This window comes from Gossypium hirsutum, chromosome D02 (assembly GCF_007990345.1).
Source record: "Gossypium hirsutum isolate 1008001.06 chromosome D02, Gossypium_hirsutum_v2.1, whole genome shotgun sequence".
Taxonomy (NCBI): Eukaryota; Viridiplantae; Streptophyta; class Magnoliopsida; order Malvales; family Malvaceae; genus Gossypium; species Gossypium hirsutum.
This window is the reverse complement of record NC_053438.1, coordinates 69,277,845-69,299,263: the sequence shown is the minus strand read 5'-3', so window position 1 is coordinate 69,299,263 and position 21,419 is coordinate 69,277,845. Positions and strand designations below refer to the sequence as shown.

Below are 21,419 nucleotides of genomic sequence, written 5' to 3'. Positions count from 1 at the left end.
TATTAAAACACTAAAAAATAGATACAAAAGTCAATGTTTGTTAATTTTATTGTCACAGCATACACCTAGATCTCTACGTGAATGATATGTCAATATTTTTTATTTTTTAATTTAAATTTTTTTTAAAAAAATTATAAAATTATTTTTAAAAATTATTAAAGCTATTAAAAAATATAAAATTATAAAAAAAATTAAATACTAACATGTCATTTATGTGGTAATTTACGTATATGCCATGTCAGCAAGTTAACTTTTTTCATACATTTTGAAGTGATTTGATAAAAAATATAAATTTAATTATTAAAAATATAAAAAAAAACTAATTAGAGAATTAAAATAACTTTTTTTATAAAGTTGAAGGACCAGAAAAATAATTATACTTTTATTTTTTTTTTAAAAGGACCTTCATTCTTCCGTTTCAATTATGTAGGCTGTATTCTTCTTGAAGCCTCGGCTTGATTTTTGGGTCACCCGTTTTTCTATTCTAACCTTTCACATCAAGGCAAGCAAAACATATATTCTCCCTATTAACTCCTTTGACTGTTAAAATCTGTAACAACAAATATATATTTATAAAAGACGAAAATATTATTTATTTTCTAATATATTATTAAATTAATATTTAAAATTTAAAAAGTTGTGATAATTATACTTATAAAAATAATTGTAATTTTTGTAAAAAATTATTATTATTTATTAGAAGTTAAAGTTGTGAGAAAAATCCAGTTAAAAAAATAATTAAAATTTAATTTACAATTATTAATTAAAAATGTTGGGTAGAAATTGTGCTAATTTTATTGAAATAAAATAGATTATTACTGAATAAAATTCAAAGCATCTCAATTATCACTTATTTAATATTAGAATTAATTATGTTAATTAGTTGTTATTTTGAATAATAATACTTTGTATTGATTAAATAAAATAAAATAATATTATATATTGAATATGATAAAAATACTTTAATTTTGATTTGAAAATATTCTATTATAATGATTTCAGAAAAAAATTATTCTATTATAATATTTGAACCATTACGTTAATATATTTTAATTATATATTCAATAATTCAAATAAAAATTATTATTTACGCTAATTACATGTCTTCTTTTTTTCCTCTTTTCGAATATTTAGAAACCGATTTTCAAATCTCAAATCATTTCCTAATTACCCTAAAAAAATTAGGTTAAATCATCACAAATGAAAAAAATATATTATATAATTATAAACTATCAAATCTAATTGATTTGGATTACTTAATAGTCACCCCAAGAGCAATCATCAAGTCACATCAGTGGTAGAAAAAGCGAAATCGATTTCTAGTTAATAGTTTTTGAAATTGTAAGGTCACTTCCATTAGTGAAATGTCTCGTCTCTTACCGTGTGAGTTTAAAAAAGGTAAATCGACTTGTGGCAAACCAAATTCGAAAAATCGACCATCGTGACTGGACTAGATGGTGGTTTAGGGCTAGTTTGGATGGGCGGTGTGTTTACCTTCGGTGAGGTTAAAAACAGCGGTGGCGGTGAGATTAGTTACTGTAGCGGTGAGATTGGGTACTGTAGCGGTGAGATTAGAAACAATGGTGGAGTGTGTGTTTGGATTCAAACGCAGCTGTAGCGGTGAGGTGAGAATGAAAAATGACTATTAAGGACATCAGATTAGAATTGATATATAATAGAAGTTATTTAAATTATTTTATTTTTTTAAAATTATTAAAATATGCAAATTCATTTAATAAAATATTAAAATGTATCTTTCAATATTTTAATGAATTATATAAATAATTTAAATTATTTATTAGATAAAATGATAATTATTTTTAATTTTTTTATAGTTATAATTAAATATTTTTTATAACAATGATAAATATTATTTTCATAAATGATAACATTATACTTGGATCTAATTTTGAAGTATCTAAATGGATGATTTTTAATAAAAAAATATAGTAACATAAGACATAACAAGTTTCATTATTACTAGAAATTAGGTTATGATACAAAATGTGTTTACAAATATTGATTCATTAAACTAGTTGCAATGGTTTCCCTTAACATTGTGATTTCAAGGTCACTTTCTCTGTTAGAAGAACTCGATTCACCTCTGTCAAATTGGCTTGAAGAGACTGGCATGTCCGGTATATTCTCAAATTCTCGAAAATCCTCATCACTTGACCAAGCATGTCTTCGAATGTAATTATGCAAAACCATTGTTGCAATAACTATTAGAACTTGCTTGTCGAATGAATAACTTGGAATATCTCTTAATATTGGCCATTTTTTTTCCACACTCCAAATGTTCGTTCAATCACAGAGCGTAACGAAGAATGGGCATGATTAAAGATTTCTTTTTTTCCAGATACTTGATGATTACCTCGACGAAAATCAGGTAAATGATATCGTTCCCCCTATATGGACCTAGAAAACCTGCCATTTGTGGATATCCGGAATCCACAAGATAATATTTTCCTGCAAAAAAAGTAAAACATAATATAAAGTTTAAAAATAAATTAAAAATATTTTTTATATAAAAAGTAATTAAAAAATTAAAGTTCGACCTGGTGGAGGGTGTGGAAACTTCAACTCTTGCTTTCTAAGTGCTTGCAAAAAAATTCTACTATCATGTGCTGTTCCTTCCCAACCAGGAAATGCAAAAATAAAGCACATGTTGAAGTCACAAGCTGCCATAATATTTTGAGTTGGTTCACCTTTCCGTCCGATATAAGGTATTTGAGAAGAAGGTGAAATGCATGCTTTTATGTGTGTTCCATCTATGGCCCCAATACAATCCTTTAAAATAAATACAAGTAATGAGATAAAAGTTAGAAATAATTTATGTTTTAAAAATATAAAGATTGTGTAAATTTTACCTTAAAGTGAGGCCAATATCTTGTATCATGTCGAATATGGTTCGGTACTTCCTTGAATTGACCTTCAATGGGTTTAATCGTGTCTATTCCCATTCGAGCAAATATATGCAACATATCAGTAAAAATTCGACTAACAGTTTCCCCAGATCGTTGAAATCACTCTGTTGCATTTGAATTTGATTTTCTATTTCCAAGAATGTACAATGATAATGCTAACTTCTCCATCGCCGATACTTTCCCATTCTTTAAGCCATAATTTGTTTGCAAATCATGCAACAATCTGTGAAATATATTTTTTGGCATTCTAAAACTAATCATGCAACGATCATCGTGCCCATTTAATACTTCGTCCACCCACATTTGACCAGTATAATTTGAATCCATACGCGGTTGCATAGTGAAATAAGTTTCATGGTGTACCAATACACTGCTTAACACATATTCTTCCTCATTATGATAATTGTTGTGCTCAACTTGGGTAACAATTGTGGCTATTCTTCGTTGAGCTTCTTCACTTAATTCAGAGGTATCATAATTCATATCAAAACTATTATACATATTGTTAAATTCATCCATAACCTGAAAAAGTAATCAAATGAAAATAAATCCTTTAAAATCTCGTGACATTCTATACAACACAGAAACTTGATTAAAAGCATAACATAAAAATACCAAACATACAAAGTAGCATACATTAGTCTTACATATAAAAAGTAGTATAGTTATATTACAATAATATTTCTAAGGAGCTGATGGTGGAGGTGGTTGATGGTATGGTTGGAAGGGAAATGGGGATGTTGCTACCAAGGATGAAAATGATGCAATTGGATTTTGTTCAGCATACTCACGTCGAAGCCACCAAACCCTATCATCTGGATCTAAGTTCAAAAACATTTCTCGTTTTACCAGTATTTGGAACATTTTGGTGGCAAAATAGTACAGTTCATCTCTTTTTGGAATTTCATCTCCCAAAGCACGCAAAGCATCCATTGCATTTGAAATAGTATATTGAGAGTGAGGAAAAATAATTTCGTTCACTGACTTCCTTGGACTAGCCATACTCTCACACAATTTCTCAATCTGAGTAGTTAATGTATTTCTTGATGATTTTCTACTTGAACTTGATTTTTTTCCCTTACCGTGTACAACCCCAAGTGTTTCCTTTCTTCGATTAGGGATTCCATGAGAAGGGTTTGATGGTACCTCATCAAGGGGAATACCTTCATTCTCGTTACTATGTTCATCTGAATCACCAAATCCCTCATTAGGTGCATCATCTCCCATAGGAACCCCACGTGGAAGAACACCAGACGAAGGTGCCCATGCGTTCTCTCCAGTGGCTACAATGCCACCAAACATTTGCCACATTAACTCATTCAATCATGGTTCAATTCCTTTCTTCTTAAATCCTTTAAAATCAGGATTTTCCTACATAATATGTTAAACGTTAAATGTTATACTAAGATTTTTATAACTGTAAATTATTAATTTTAATAAACTTTATGCATTAAAATAATGATAAAGTTAACATTAACCTGTATTTTTTCAGCCCACCACTCTTCGGTAGCATCGACCGTCTTTTTCAATGGACACCATCCAATACCTGTAGATTCCTTAAGCAACTCCCTCCATAACCTCCATTCCTTTTTTAATGTATCCCACTTATTTTTCAATTGAGGTTTTCCATAATTTTTTTGTGTTTTTGCTTGAAAAAGAGCAATGACATTTTCCCATCCCTTTGAGTTTAGATGAGTTGTCGGTCTATTGCCAGCATTGACTTCATTTACGCAAAGTTCACAAAACATCAACGTCAACTCATCGTCCCAAACAGCTTTTGTTGCTAAGCTACTATCTCCCTCCACAAAATTTCGTGTCTTTACCATCTATTATTATTTTGATTTTAAATGTCAATAGACCATAAATATATAATTAGATATAATAATATAGTTTCATAAAAAATAAGAATAGTACATCACGAATGGATGAAAGCCATAAGATGAACACTAAAGAAAAAATTCTCAAAGATCCTAAATAAGCTCATCAGGGCCCTCCTCCCCAACCACAACCTTAGTTCTGTTTTACTTGGTTCAGCAAACTATTAAGATGGTTTTACAACTTAGGATTAGGCTATGTATGTATTGTAAAATCACCTTGATGAGCTTTGGCAAGATGGTGTTCAAGACTATCTAACTCATGCTTTAAACATCATGGTAACTTCTGATTTTTTTCATCGACATTTGAAGTATTCATGGTCATGAATGTGCAGTTTGTGACTGTATTTGATTGCAAGTTTATGGCTTTAGTGATCAGTTGATTGAGCTCTGACTTTAAAGGACTTTGTTTTGTGGTTTCATGCTACTGTTGTTTCTATACTTTTTGTACTTACTAGCATTTTTTTTATAAGTTTGAAAAAAACTTTATGAGATATTTTGGTTATTTTTAGCTTTTATTTTTGCATTTTTGAGATAATTTTCTCTAGTTTTCATCATTGGTGTCACTAAAAATTATCTTTACTGTCATAGTCTACAATTTGAGTGTCTTTAGTTCTTCTCTTCTTCCAGGGAAAATTACCAGAGGAGTACATCGTGTGCTTTTTAAAACACTTAACACTAACAGGTAACTCGTGTTTAAATTTTAAGGTTTGTGTGCTTAATTAATTAAAAAGGATATGATTGCAAATTATGAAAATATTGAGGGCAGTTTTAATAGGATTGAATTGTATGTGGTTTTATTAATTAAAGTGTTTGCATGGTTATTAAACCATTTAGTTGTAATGGACGGTAGAATAATAATTTAAATGGCATTATGCATGATTTTTTTTATATGTTATTTAAGTTTATTTTGGTAAGATAATTATTATTGTAAGTATTATAAAACATAAAAATTAGAAAGCCATGCATGCATTCATTTTAGTGCCCAATTGGATTGGTTTTATAACTTTGAGTGCTTATGTTGTAAATTAACCTTAGACAAAAGCATAGACGGTAATTTGGAGATTGTTAAGATGAAATTATTAGTGAAGATTGATCTTAAGTACTTAATTGGTAAATAACCCTTTTAATTTGATGAGTGCCGTATATGTCCATGCTATATGTGCCGGTTTAAAATCAATTAGAAAGGCTAATATAGTAAATTAGTAATAACTCAAATATTGATAAAACAAAACACAAAAATGTTAGTGCTTGCATGTTCATCTTTTGGGGAGCCGAATGTTGGAGAAGAAAAGCTTTAAAATTTCGGCAATTTGAGATCAAAATTCAAGGTGAATTTCTAGTTAATTTTGTTACATTTTAGTAGTTTTGAACTCCTTGCTTAATTCTCTTCAAAACCCACTTGATAATTTTTGTTATAGTGACTAGGATAATCTGCTATGGTTTAGAAAGCTATGGAATTTGAGTTTTTATGATAGAAATTTAGATATAAATAATAAGAACAAGAGTTTTTGATAAAATGAATTCCATAATTCTCAGCTTATTTGAAATTTTCTCGGGAAACAAACATAAAAGTATTGTAAACTAAACCAAAACACAATAAAGTTAAAAGAAAAAAAAATTATTGCCATTTCTTTCTCTCTCAGCAAACTTGAGAAAGAATACCCAGATTTCCCAATAAAAAGAAGCTACTTTGTTATCAAATAATTTTTTAAGAACCCACGCCATTGATAAAGTTTGACCTTCCACTCTCTTCTCTTTTTTCTTTTGTTTTTTTTATCTCTTTGTAATAAAAAACTTTGTTCCTTCTTAGTTTCAGATTTAAAATTTTAATAGTACTTGTTGAATATAAATTAAATTGATAAATTGTTCTAGATGTGGTATATTTGGATTACTGATTGTAAATGTGAATTGAAAGTGCTGGAGTAATGACTTTTACTAGTGTTTCGGCTTATGAAAGTTAGCATGATCAGCTTAGAAAAGCATGAACTATGCATGTGAAATGACTTTTGTTTCGGAGTAATGACTTTCATTTGTCTACATTTACATATGCATGAAGCGAATATAGTTGAGTGGGCTCCTATCAAGAGTATTTTTGAAGCATGACAATATCAGATGTCTTTAATAATGGTGATACTACTTGATAGGATTGACTTTTGTTTTGTTCTACAGAAATGGCTTAAAATTGTTGATATGTTTTCATTTTCAGGAGGCTGATGCATAAAATAGAGTTTACTTCAGACTTCACAGGATTTAAGAAAGATGGGGCACAATGGTTGGTTGATAACACAGACATCAAACTTGTAGGTAAGATTTTACATTTTTCCTCGCAGTTACACGATTTTAAACAAGTTTCACTATTTCAAATACATACCTTGCCTGCTTCTACACTAACAAATGAAGTAGGCACCTCAGAGCCTCCAACCTGCAAGACACAAATCATAAGAACAGAATATTGAATGTTGAACTAAGCTCACTTTTTTTTCTCACATTTCATAACAAACAAACAAACAAAGAATTTATTTAATTGTAAGGTTCATTTTCTTCTTACTTTTCATAGCAAACAAACAAAGAATTTATCCCAATGCACTTCTAAAAACTCAATCCCATCAACACAACAAGGACTTGTTTTTTTTTCAGTTCCCATATATTTTTTCAATTAACCAAATTCAACTAAGTTTAGTTTTGGTGTTCAGGACTTCAAATTTAAGTCCCAAAGAAAATCAAAATAGGCTCATATGAAGAAAACAGAAATGGGAAAAGTTCATCTTGCTTTTCCTCATATTTATTAGCAAACAAACAAAGAATTATTTGTATGTACTTCCAAAAACTCAACCCCATCAAGGCCGAAGTCTATTTTCTTTTCAATTCTCCAAATTCAACTAAGCTCATTTTTTGCTGTTCAGGGTTTTAAATTTGAGTGCAATAATAACAAAACAGAAATGGTAAAAGTTCTTTTTTTAAGCTCACATTTCTCAGCAAACAGACAAAAAATTAACCAAATACACTTCTAAAACATTAGATCATTAATCTACTGCTTTAACATCAATAGTCAAAAGGACTAACAACTGCGACAAAGAAGAGTAGAAGAAGCCAGAACTAGAGATAATAAGAAATTAATGAAAATACCTCAGCCACAACCAAGAACAAAGCAAAAAAGAGGGGAGAAATCAGTGTTACAAAAGAAAATGGTTGTTTCGTTCTCAAAAATAATAGTAATAATAATAACAACTGTGACAAAGAAGAGTAGAAGAAGCCAGAACTAGAGATAACAAGAAATTAATGAAAATACCTTCAAAAAGCAGCCACAATCAAGAACAAAGCAAAAAAGAGGGGAGAAATTAGTGTTTTACTTCACAAATATGAAAAAGAAAATGGCTGTTCCGTTCCCAAATTTGAAAACAACTGTGGTTGGGGAAGAATTTAATTTAAGTTTCAAGGCTAAAATGGTAAAATAATAAATAAAAGTATGGGTATGTTTGTCTCAAAAAAATACCTACAATTGTACTGGCTTTCACTGCAGCTGAATCCTCCAGCCTGTTTTCAGCATATCAGTGTGGCTGAAATAAGTTTTCACTGCATTGTGCTGTTGAACCAAACAGCATACCAGTGAGTTTACTATCCCTCACTGCACCACACTGGTCTTCACTGGTAAACCAAAGGAGGCCTTAGTCTCCCAAGCGCTACAATAATTTGAGTATAAAAAGTTTAGTCCTTAAAAGTTATTTTTGGCCCACTTCAGTCTCTAATATTATCAGACGTTTCTGGTTCAGTTTTTTGGACGTTAAAAAAATTGGTTGAGATATCCAGCCAATCATAAATTGTCTAGTTTACATTGATGCCACAATAAAATCATTGTTCAGGAAAAATCTAAAAACCCTTTTAAAATAGTAAAATTTTGATATAAAAAATGGTATATCATAATACAACCAAATTTATAAAAAAAAAATTATTTTAAAAACATTTTAATAAAAATTGAATACATTTTTATACCAAAATTTTAATATTTTAATATAAATCAATTCTTAGTACTTTACTAGTGTTACTAGTAGTATGTTAATTTGACTCGGCTCCCTAATTAATGTCTAGAATAAGCTTTCTTCATCCAACATTGTGCACATGTTTTTTTTTTGTACCAAAGTTCTTTAGAGTAGTCAAAGTGTAACACCCCTTAACCCTAAATCGTCGTCGGAACAAAGTTACGAAACATTACTGGATATATCGGATAACTTATAACTAGTTCACAAATAAATAACAGATATAGCATACTTGTATCAAATATGTCATATTAGTTCCATTTCATACTTATAACCAATTTAAACATAATTCTACAACCACAATCACAAAACTCTTATACTTAACCTATACATCACTTAGGTACATGCCACGTTATCAAAAGAAAGGTACAACACTAAAATTTCTCTGAGGTTGGGATTGCTCTGGATGCTGGACAGAACACTGGTTTTCTACTAACCTGCACACAGAAACAACCGTACGCTGAGTATGGGAATACTCAGTGGTATTACCATAATTCAAATTTATAACATTTATCGATAAATTATATACATTCAATTTATACCTACAATTATTCATTAATTATCTCATACTTTAAATCAACTTGATCATTAATAACAATAAGCAATATTTCAATCTCATATTTAATTGTATTCATACCTTATTTCACTATCTAAATTTTATTAGATTTTTCAACATCTCATTCTAATAACTCATTCCAATTCATACAAATTCAATAAATTTATCAACTCATTCATTATCATTTCTATTTATATTCAATTTATACTTTAAATCTTTTAATAATCAAATTAAACATTTAGACCAATATGTTTCAATAACACTAATAATAACACTCAATTTATACATTAAATCCATAAATAAATTTCAATAACTTGTATTCAATTAAATTCACATATTATTTCACTATTTCAAATCATTTTATTTTCACTTCTCATTTCTCAACAATAGCTATTTCAATTTGCTTTTCTTCACTTAGATTTTTACATCATCTCACACTACCAAAACCATTTCATGAACTATATCACTATCTATTTCTTGAACCCATGGTTCATACATTTCATTTCCATATCTCAATTTAATATCTTATTTCAATTCATATTCAAGATCATTCAATAAAATTTATATTATCAAAATTATTCATTTACCCATATTAACTTGACTCGAACTTTGGCAGATACACGGATCCAACCAAACACACCAGAATGGCACGCAGTGCCTCATCGGATAGTTCGAAGCAATGGTTGACACCTAGTGTCTCATCGGCAAAGCCGAAGAAAGTTGGTATCCAGTACCTCATCGAATCTATCCGAAGAAATATAGTGACACCCAGTGTCTCATCGACTCGAGGTTGAAGTATCCCTGAACTCTTCCAATCCTATGACATGCCAATTATATCCGATTCAGCCCGACTAGTTAATAGGGTTTCCGAATCACATTTCAATTCAATCACTTTCTCATACTTTCAATTCAAATCATTCCAATTTAATCACAATTTGATTCAATACATTTTCACTTTCTAATAAGTATACCATCAAATGCTCATACATATTCATACTTCATTTCAATTTCATGCAATTTACAATTTCTCATATTCACAATTCAAATCAATTTCTCAATCCAATATGCGTTTCAATACCACATTAATTCTTTTAATTCAAATCATATCACTAGTAATTTCCATTCAATTCACATATAATTCAATATTGATATTCACCTTATTTTTATTTACTAAACATATTATTCAAAATCCAACAATTGCTATTAATAAATTCAATACCAATACGTATTTTTCATTCAATTCAATCATGATACTTACCTCAATTTGCTTATCATGTATTTTAATTTAAAATTTAACAATTAATAATTAAATTCGAATTATGGTAATACTAACCGAAATTTTCTCGAATCACTCCTTGTCCACCTTCTCATTTCCTTTCTCGGACAATGACTCTTGGACGACATTAGCAAATTAACTTTGAACCTTGAAACCCTAAATTTTTCTTCTTTCCTTCCTTTTTTCTTTTTTTTCCTCTCTCCACTGTTTTCGTTTTGCTATTTTGTTTCTATTCTCTTTTTCCATCTTTTGTTTTATATATAATAATATAATATTATAATAATATAATTAATATAATACTTATTTATTAATTAATTAATTATAATATATATTAACTAAAATATCTCATATATTTATTTTGTTATGCCGCCTCAATTTAGGCTGATGGCATAATTGTTTATTTAGTGCTTTTTCACAATAACTCCTAATTAAGTCAAATTCACCTAATTAACTACACAACTAACTTCGTAAATATTTATAATAAATATTTAAGAGTCCAATTTACAGGAACGGAGTCCCGAGAATATGTTTTTTTTTCAATTCGATCTTTTTAATCAATTAACCATCGGAACATTAAAATTTCTTAACGAAACTTTAATACTACCCTCATGACACTCCACAAATATTTATAAAAATATTTACGGCTCAGTTTATAATATCGAGGTCTCGATACCTCGTTTTCGACCCAATTTACCTAATAATTTCTTTTAAATCACAAAATTCACTAATTCAAAAATATTTCTAAAATCACGCTTAACTTATAATTATTAATTAATAAATTTTTCTAACTTTTTCATCGAATTTAGTGATCTCAAATCACTGTTCTGACACTACTGAAAATTGAGCTATTACACAAAGATTCGAGAATAGTTCTTTAGCTTGTTGGTGACAAAAAAGACAAAATTGAATAGTTGAGTAACCATTTTGTAACTTTTCTTACTTAGATAATAAAAAATATTAATAATTGGGTGACTAAAAAATATTTTTTTTCATTTTACTTTGGAATTTCGAAGAATCCCTTTTTAATTTAATTAAAAAATTACAAAATCAATTTGGTGTAAATCAAAATATAAACACTTTTTAAGGGTTTTTTTTATATATGAAATAAAAAGATTAATTAGAAAAATAGAAAAGATTATAGATTAATTAGTGACGTAGTTGAAACCGGCCCCTGGAGCACACTTCAAAGTTGGCACCTCTAGGTAGGGATAAGCATTCTATCGAATCGAATCGAATGAAAAAATTTCGAGTTAATCGAGTTGGCGAATCCTATTTTATCATCCTAACTTAATTTGAAATTTTATCGAATCAAGTCAAGTGAGATGTAATTCGAATAGAATCGAATCGAATATATTTGTTTGAGTTAAATTTTTAAAAAATGATTTTGGGTCCTTGTAATCACTGTCACCGAACGTAATCAAATTTGCCCACCGTAATCAAATTTATTATTAACTTTCATCCTCTCATAATTTGTTTATTAATCTTTTATATACATGTTAACTTCTTTGCTTGCTTAGTTGCTTCAATTATCTTCTAATTCTTGTCACTATGTATTTTGAAATTAAAAAAGATATTAAATGTAAATAATGTGATTTTTTTTAATAAAAGTTATCTTAAAGATAAAATGTGAAATTGATACCAACGTAAAATTTTAATACGAATATTTTATAGCATCATTAATAATTCAATTTTAACAAAAATTTATAAAGATTCAATATGATTAAACAGATCAATAATATAAATAATACAAAATGTGAAATTTAATTTAATAATATAAATAGTAGATATAAATAAAATTATTACTATTGAGGGTAAAAGGTGAGAAGTAAAAGTTTAAGGAGAAAATAAAAAAGTTTTGGGAGTTGAGGGAGTAAAATTTTGGGGGGAAAATATTTAAAAAAAAAATTGGGGGGGGGATGGGTTTGGGGTAGAAGGGAGTGGGACGGGATGAAAGTAAAAGTTTTGGGGGGAAAACCAAACTTGACTCGAACTCGAAATTTGAAAAAATAATTCGAGTTGACTCGAATAATTCGATTAATTCGAATAACTTGAAATCCAATTTTTTTTTAATTTTTTTCGAATCAAATCAAGTTTTGCTCACCCCTACCTCCAGGTGCTGTCTTTTATATATATATTGGGGTAAATTATAAAAATAGTTACTTTTGTTTATCTCAGATTACATTTTAGTCACTTATTTTTGAAATGTTATGTTTTAGTCACTTACGTTATCGTTTTGTTACGAAGTTGTCACTCGACTGTTAAATTTTGTTACCTCCTTAGCGGCAGTCCTACGTAGCAGTCCAAATGAGTTTTAAATGTCAACTCGGATGTCCTATATGGCAGTCTAAATTAAATTTATTTAATTAAAAACTTATTTTCATCCCAGTAATTGGACATCCAAGTTGGCATTTAAAACTCATTTGGATTAACACGCAGGACTGGCGTTAGGGAGGTAACGGAGCTTAACGGTAGAGTAACCACTTCGTAACAAAACGATAACGTAAGTGACTAAAACGTAACATTTCAAACATAAGTGACTAAAATATAATCCGAGGCAAACAAAAGTGACTATTTTTGTAGTTTACCCTATATTGGGTAATTTTTATACTTTTTAATTTTTAAAATTTTAAAATTTTTGAATTTTTTAAATTTTAAAAAAAGAGATGAAAAATTAATGTTTGTTAACATTGCTAATGTGACATCCACATGACAATCCCTTCTAGGGTGTCTTGATAAACAACACAATTTGAAGGGGAAAAAGAGACGAAAAATTAAATGAAAGACTAAAATGACTTTTTTTTTTAGTAAAATTGAAGTGCCAAATAAATCATTATGTCTAAAAAAACCATATTGATTAACTTTTGGTTAACAATTTCTTATGTATGCTATCACATTAGTCGTGCTGTTCCGACTTGTTCGAAAGTGATGGTAAACTTATTTAAAAGCACGGAACAAAAGATGAATTCAAATGATATCAATATTGAATCAATGGAGTCTCAATATGCACCCACAACAATCTCCATTCCACATCTTAAAATTGTGAAATCATCTTTTGCCTGAAGGATTCAAATACCATCACTGGCAGTTTTACATATCTGGAAGAGCACATGGCTTATGCTGTTCCAAACCTTATTGATGATGATAATTTCAGTTTTAGTTGAGATCATTTTGACCATTTCTTCATCATACAGTATCAAAATTTTCAACTACTACATATTCTCTCTTATGTATAAATAATTCCCATTCCATGAGTTACCTTCCAAATAGTTCTCTATGGAACACAGAAAGAAAATTACCACCATTTTCATCACTACCCTCTTGCTTACCGTTCTCGGTTTTTCCATCTCGGTTCACTCTCGCGAACTAGCCGGCTCATCGTCACCTTCTCCGGTCAGTACATCCCTAGTTCACTGTTAATTTCCCTTGTTGAAATGCTGTTTGAATGGTTGATATGGTTATATACTGTGCAGGAAAATTTGGGGCTGATTGCTGGGACTAGAAGGCCTGGATCTTTACCAGCTTCTTGTGATTCAAAGTGCAAGCAGTGCGAGCCGTGTATGCCGGTCGAAGTATCGGTTAGGGCAGCGGAGTTGGAAGAAAATGAGTACTACCCTCAAGTGTGGCAATGCATGTGCCAAGAGAATATATACCCACCTTAATTATTACCAGTATATATGATTTAAGTTGCTTCTATATATAAGTGTATTACTTGTATCATACTTGAATGAGGCTTTTGATGTTGTGTGAAATATGACAGTTTTAAAAAGTAATTTATTCTCGTATTTTATTTGATTACATGATTCACACGAATTTTGAAAATGAATTGTTTTAAAAAAAATAAAAGATTTGAATAAGAAAGCATTTCAAATAGTTATTTGAGCAAATAAATAAACAAATATAAACATCTTATGTAGATATAAGGAAAGGATTGTATAAAACCCGTAATTTGTATCCCTTTTTCCAATAGTTTAATACCATTTTCATTCTAAAAAAAAATCCAAATGAAAATCTTGAAATTCAGTATTGAATTACTGATGTGGCATTAAACTATTGAAAAGTGATAATATCTCTAGTTCACATAATCAATTCTCATAGATATAGATATGAGGAATTATATCCTGTTATTGTTATTTTGTTTATATAAATAAATACATTAAATATAAACTATAATAATTTTTTAGGGATTACTATAATTGAATGGTAAAACTTCGCTTTACATTATTTTTATTTATAATAAATTATGGTGTAAACACGATGTGGGTGAAAAAAGGAGAGTAAAGAATAAATTTATAAAAAAATAATTTTAAAAACAAATGAAATTTTAGATGAAATGGTAAAATTGAGATATTAAAAATTATGATGTGTTAGGATCGAATCTTATCATGGGGTTGGTGAATGAAGATTGATCAAGAACTTCCTGAGTTCGGAACTTCCTCGAGTATTAATCTAAGTTCGTGGTTATGTTGGAACTTTGGAAATCTTGAAGTAATAGGATTTTTTAAAAAAAGGTAGAGAAAATGTTTGTTTATGGAATGATATTGTGTGTGAGAATATGATGAGAACTACCGATAACGAAGTTGTTAGAAATGTAAAACTTTGATATAAAACTTAATAAATCAAAATTTGTCAATTTAGATAATGAAAAACAAAAATTAAATGCAAAAGTATACTTGAATCCATCAATATTTTGAAATCTTTAAGTTTTCATCGTATATAATATGAGTATTCCGAATGAATTAAGGAACTTCCTATAGTCCCCTATTTTATGTTTTTAATGAAATTTTGATTGAAACAAAAAAAAAAAGAAAAATCTATAATGCGTGTATTTTTTTAGATCTTATATGCCAATATAAAAAATATTTTTATAATAATTATTATTACTTTAAAAAATGAATGGATTTTTGATAATTTATTTAAAAAATTAAGATGGTTGACGAGTGAGACCAATTTAATCTATCATTAAAACATTACTGTTGATAAATATAGACCTCTTTCATTGAATTTGATATTATTAGTATTAGTAATACTAATTTCAAATAATAGTATTAAGGTAAATATATTATTTGGCACTTGAATTTGATTTTAATATTCAATTTAGTGTATGAGCTCTTTTGTTTCAATTGAGTATCTTAGTTCAGTTTCAATGTTCAATTTGAGACTTGAGTTTTTTTAATTTGATAGTTAAGGTTTTTTTTTACCCAATTAAGTACACATGTTTGTTTGCTGTGTTCAATTATACGAGTTTTTTCGTCCCAATTATAAACCTATATTTTAGTTACTAGAGAACACGTGGCAAATGTTTATTTGGCCACATAGTCTAGGTACCAAATTGAATATTGATGCAAACTTAGGTATCAAATTAAGAAAAAAACTCAGGTATCAAATTGAACATTGAAGGCAATTTCAAATACCAAATGTTATATTAACCCTAAACCCTAAATTGGGAATCTAAAACCCCCCAACAGCCAAAAACCCCTTCCCTTCTCCTCCTCTTACTACAGCTACAGCAGTTGCATAAACAAAAAAAATGGCCGGCTTCAAGCTCCTCCTCTCTCAGTCACGCCGCCTTTCACTACCCCATTTTTCATCTTCTCGCTTCCTTTCTCTCCATAGATCTCTCTCTTCTTCTTCCTCTGATTCTCAATCCCTCCCCATTCAACCAGTCTCCTATGCCCCCAAGCCCAAAGACCCACCACAACCAGACCAAACCCTTCAGTCTACTCCGCCAGAAGAAGGCACTCGATCCACGTTGAGCCGGGAGGATCTCCGTTATGTCAAAGACGTACCCAACATCTCACCCATCTCGTATCCTACGCGTGTGGCTCCTCTCCCCGAGGATCGTGTGGGGGAGGCGAGGGATCAAGAAAGCGAGGAGATGGCGAGGGAAAGTAGAAAATTTCAGGCGGAGAGTCGAGCTTGGAGGACACCTTTTAGGGTTGCGGCTGAGGAGGAGAAAGTTGTGATTCCTTTCCCTATGTTGATTATGCCGGAGAAGAAGAACGAGAAGCGTCCTGTTCTTGATTTGATGGATGCCATTAGGGAAGTCAAGGTCTGTGTTAAATGCTTCTTCTTTTTTGGAACAATTTTAATAAACACTCTGTTTATTTTGTGAATTGAAGATTCAGTATTGCGTGTATGTACTTGCTTATATCTTGTTTATTGTCATTGCTCATTACTGCACATTGCTTCTGGTAATTTGTTCAGGGTAATGCCAAGGCGAATTTCGATGAGACCGTTGAAGCTCATGTCCGGTTGGGTATCGACCAAAAGCGATCCGAGCTGGTATGCATTTCAGTCTGTTTGATTTCTTATTTTATATTTAAGATTAATCTCGTATATCTATCTCTATTATGATGAATCTAGCGGAAAGGCTTCAAAAACTTGTATCCCAGTGGTTAATGCTTCATAGATTACAATTCTCCATATGCACATATATATATATGGCAATGCCAAATGTGGCTAGGGGGAAGAATTTTAGAAGGGGTCTCTGTTACTGATGTTCTATTTCGACATTCTTTTGAAGTAATTACGGCTTTTGATTCCTATATTTGTTTGTAAGAGGGGTTATTTTGGATGCTCACTGCTCTTTTGACCGGAATGCAGATTGTTCGTGGGACAATGGCACTTCCTCATGGTGCTAAGAAGGTATTCAGAACTTTTTTCTATAAGCTGAACTAACCTGTTTTCTCATCTGTTAACTATACTACATTTGACTTTTCAGGAAGTCAAAGTAGCTGTCTTTGCTGAAGGAGCGGATGCTGATGACGCTAGAGCTGCCGGAGCTGATATTGTTGGTGGTGTTGATCTTATCGAGGAAATTGCAAGTATTAAACCACTCTTGTTATATTGTTTTCTATATCTACTTAGTTCCAGTGCTTCCTTGTCTAAGTTAATTGTTGTTACATCACCTCTGATAGGGTTTATGCCCTTTAGTGTTTTTTTTTGCTTTCACATTCCCTTTGTTTCTTTAGCTCGAATAGATGGAAGGTGGAGTCAGTACTTCCTTTGACATATCTCTAAAATAAATTATGATTTCGCTCTGAACCTGAGCTTGTATCCTTGCAGGCACGGGCAAGGTTGACTATGACAGATGTTTCTCAACGCATAGTTTCATGAAACGTCTTTATAAGGTTCTTGATTTCAGATGCTTTTTTAAATAGTGTCACTAGTTATCATCATTTGGTTCAATAGATATGTGTTTTTACGGCTTGCAGATATCAAAGATTCTGAATCAGCATGGTCTGATGCCAAATCCCAAAGTAAGTTTATCATCTAATATTTATTTTTGTTAATGCATTGCCCAGTGGAAACACCACTCCCGATCCTACTTGCATATGTTAATTGCAATTCAACAAATCTATTTGACTTGTTTACCCTCACGACTACTTGTATAGCAAGGTACTGTAACCAAAGATGTCACCAAGGCAGTCAAAGAAGCTAAACAGGGTCAAGTAAAATTCAGAATGGACAAGACATCTATTGTGCATGTTGGAATTGGAAAGGTAACATATCTTACTTAAGAACATAATCTCATGGTTTAAGAATTTTATTGCTGAAAGTGAGGTCATGAAACTTTTCACCTGTGGTATAGGTGAGTTTGTCAGAGGAGTTTTTGCGTGACAATGTTGGTGCGTTTATGAATTCTCTTTTGCTAGCAAAGCCGGCAGGATTGAAGAAGAGTAAGAGAGCTACACCTTATATTCTGTATTTGCTGATTTGTACAGTCTGGATAGGATTTATCTTTTAGCTGCAAACGTGTTACAATTATATTGAATTACTTTCACAACAGAATGATTTACTCTTAACATGATAATAATTTACATGAAATGAGTTTGATCCTAGATTTTCCTATCTGCAAACCGAAAACTATGGAAATGGTTACTGTTACCCTTACATATTAACGCAATTGAAATAAAATTTATACAAGAAACTTGGGAATTGAGAAATATCCTTTATATGCATGCATGCAAGTAAGCCAATATAAAAGTAAATATAATCATCGAGGAAGATTAACTTGTTAATTAAGTAACTTTAATTGGGAACAAATTATAATTTGTTAGAATTCAATACACTAGATAAAAGAACTATGCTAGGCTCATTATGGTTACTAACTGTAAACTAAGGTAAACCAACAGGCGTGATGAAACACACGTAAAACAACCAATTGGGTGAACTTCTAGAAGAGTCCTGCATCAGTAACTTTGTTGTGTAGACCCTATTTTCATTTAGCTTCTTTGTTTTTCATACATAATTTTGGTTTTTTACAGCATCCAAGTATGCTGGATATGTGAACTCCTTCCATATATGCAGCACGGTAAGTTCATCATTTTATTTATATTACATTTTAGCAGCTGTTAATTGATACCTGTTAATTTATACTACTTGCACTGTACCTGCCATGCTTGTGAATTATGATTCTTGTCAAATTTGAAAAAAAATAAAAATTCAGAAACATATGCACTCTAGGAAACTTGGCTAAGCTAATAGTTGTTAGCAACTTTCGGTTGCTTGTTGAAATGTTTTGATATAACCTCTTTCAGATGTTTAATATAAATGCTTTACTTCAAAAAGTAAAAATAAAATAAAATAAAATAAAAAGAGGATTTTATTGTACTGTTTTCTAACTGATCTATCTGTGGCATACTGTATACAATTAGACTGTTTTAAGTTGAGATTAGAGAATTTCCATAATACCAAAATACTTTGTACATCAACCAGCTCATGCACAAGTTCCCTTGCCCCATCTTTTGAAAAAAATAATAAAGAAGACTGCCTTCCAAAGTGATACTGATCTAACAAGCAATTGGTTGCACTTATATCACAATCTAGCTGTTGAATCTTATAGCTTTCTCTCTGCCTTAAATTTATTAAGATACTAACTTTAGTTAACTTAAATGGGAAAATATTAAAACTTGGCTTAGTATCAGGGGAATACTAGCGGTCGAGATTCAACATATAGTGCATATTGACATAAGGGTGTATTTGTCTTTTGCCCTTTCTGTAAATAGTGTAACTTAGTTGAACTAGATGGTTAGTCTCTAGGTGTATTGTGAAATGAGTATGCCATGTAACTTTTAGGCATTTGCTTTATTCCCTTATTCACTGGGAATATGGATGCAACAAGATTTAACTTTGAAGACAAAAAGTAACCCATATGAACTATATGCATAATCAGATGTTTAATGCAATGCCAACTCTTGTGCCCTGTGAGAAGTTCATATCAAATTTAAATGCATGTGTGCAGATGGGTCCGGGTTTTCGCGTCTCTATACAGTCATTATCCAGAGCAGCAGATCACTACAGCAAAGTGTATCTTAACGCCTGAGTCATTTATCGAGACCAGCATAGGTGTATTTTTAATGCTTGAGTGGATACGTTAGTTAGTTGGCAACTGAAATGCATTCAGTGAAGCTCTTTGAGATTAAAGGTTTTGTCTAATGCCAAGATGTTGGTATAGGATGACAATAGTCGGAATCTGGTTAGAATAGGGTTTTCTTCTTCCTCTCTTACATGTCTTTTGTAATACGCTGATATTCAAAGTAGTTCTCGACTTGTCTGAGTTTTGCAATGGTTTTTCTTACTGTCAAACACTGAAATTCGTTGAAAATAAATGGCTGCGTGAGTGCCTAAACGAATTGATCACAAACATTTGTTCATTTAAATTAGATCGGCAATTTTATAAATTTGTTTTTTATATATCAATAATCAAATAAATTAAAGAATGCACCAAAACCCAATCAAATTTATTGTTAAAACTGAATTAATTGAATTATTAGATTTTCAAAAACAGGCCATATGCATCTTCTAGAAAGCAACTCGAGAGTAAATAGGTAAAATTTCACATAATTATAAAATTTCATATGTACAGATATTTTTTCTTAATTGGTACCTTTACACTCGACACTTTTTTTAAATTTGGTACCTAAACTTGACAATTTTTTTTATGTTGGTACTAAATTTTATTTGGAGTCTAATTTGGTACCTAATTTTTTTTATTCGATTTGGTACTTGAACTTGTCATATATTTTTTCAAGTTACTCTAATATATACGACCAATGTTATTTTTTTATGAGATAGCAAAAATAATCAATGTACAAACATGTGACATATGATTATTTATTTAATTATTTTATTAATTGAAAATAATGAATTTCTTTTTATTTGAGTTTTTAAAACTTTTTTTTCTTATTTAGTATTAATTCATTAAGCATAACTCAATACCTATTTTTTTTTAAACATAAATTTCAACTATTACTGGCAATATTTTTGTAACATAATTTTTTTAATACAGCTAGTATTTTGCGTAATTTGTACAACATTTAATAAATTTAAGTACCCAATTGAACTAAAAAAAAGTTTAGGTACCAAATTAAGAAGAAAAAAAACCAAATTCAAGTACCAAATTAGGAAAATTTTGTTAAATTCAAATATTAAATTGGTCAAAAAAAAATTTAAGTACTAAATTAGAAAGAACTGCCAAATTCAAGTAGCAAACCTACCAAAAACAACTCAATTAAAATTGCACGGGTTAATAATTTATATTTTATGAATTTATAATATTATATTCGTATTAATAAAAAAATATGGAGCAATAGCACGATATTGTTCACTTTTTGTAAACATTCCAAGAGTTCTATCCTATATTAACTATAACTATCATAGAAAGAATTGAGGGAAAGAGCAAAGCAGGATCAAGAGATCTGTTAGCAAGAAAACATCATATATATATATTCTAATTTTCAGATGATA

The 21,419-nt window shown here is 30.1% G+C and overlaps 3 protein-coding genes and 1 long non-coding RNA gene across 11 annotated transcripts; 3 read left to right on the top strand and 1 right to left on the bottom strand.

The window, feature by feature from the left end:
• Window positions 1-1,907: 1,907 nt before the first annotated feature.
• LOC121214837 (L10-interacting MYB domain-containing protein-like) lies at window positions 1,908-8,705 on the bottom strand. Of its 8 annotated transcripts, none has more exons than XM_041089181.1 (5): window positions 8,302-8,705; window positions 7,176-7,226; window positions 2,871-3,449; window positions 2,559-2,790; window positions 1,908-2,469 (listed from the first exon to the last, which is right to left on the bottom strand). In XM_041089181.1, exons 3-5 carry the CDS (start codon window positions 2,982-2,984, stop codon window positions 2,309-2,311), a joined length of 507 nt encoding a protein of 168 aa, XP_040945115.1. In that variant the 5' UTR covers window positions 2,985-3,449; window positions 7,176-7,226; window positions 8,302-8,705; the 3' UTR covers window positions 1,908-2,308. The 8 variants fall into 8 exon arrangements, 7 of the variants coding, with proteins under 7 accessions (XP_040945115.1, XP_040945116.1, XP_040945111.1 ...); XM_041089182.1 differs by having other exon boundaries at window positions 1,951-2,469; window positions 8,298-8,705; XR_005910567.1 differs by lacking the exon at window positions 8,302-8,705 and adding an exon at window positions 8,094-8,217 and having other exon boundaries at window positions 2,410-2,469.
• Window positions 5,799-10,481, top strand: LOC121214838 (uncharacterized). The gene is made up of 3 exons (XR_005910568.1): window positions 5,799-6,132; window positions 7,011-7,108; window positions 10,011-10,481. It is a non-coding gene; the product is annotated as an uncharacterized lncRNA (long non-coding RNA).
• Window positions 10,482-13,834: 3,353 nt separating this feature from the next.
• LOC107908841 (EPIDERMAL PATTERNING FACTOR-like protein 4) lies at window positions 13,835-14,440 on the top strand. Its single transcript, XM_016836119.2, has 2 exons — window positions 13,835-14,060; window positions 14,141-14,440. Exons 1-2 carry the CDS (start codon window positions 13,944-13,946, stop codon window positions 14,327-14,329), a joined length of 306 nt encoding a protein of 101 aa, XP_016691608.1. The 5' UTR covers window positions 13,835-13,943; the 3' UTR covers window positions 14,330-14,440.
• A 1,688-nt stretch (window positions 14,441-16,128) lies between these two features.
• LOC107908840 (50S ribosomal protein L1) lies at window positions 16,129-20,312 on the top strand. Its single transcript, XM_016836118.2, has 10 exons — window positions 16,129-16,719; window positions 16,875-16,952; window positions 17,274-17,315; window positions 17,392-17,494; window positions 17,736-17,800; window positions 17,885-17,929; window positions 18,065-18,172; window positions 18,262-18,349; window positions 18,938-18,984; window positions 19,915-20,312. Exons 1-10 carry the CDS (start codon window positions 16,198-16,200, stop codon window positions 19,993-19,995), a joined length of 1,179 nt encoding a protein of 392 aa, XP_016691607.1. The 5' UTR covers window positions 16,129-16,197; the 3' UTR covers window positions 19,996-20,312.
• Window positions 20,313-21,419: the final 1,107 nt, after the last annotated feature.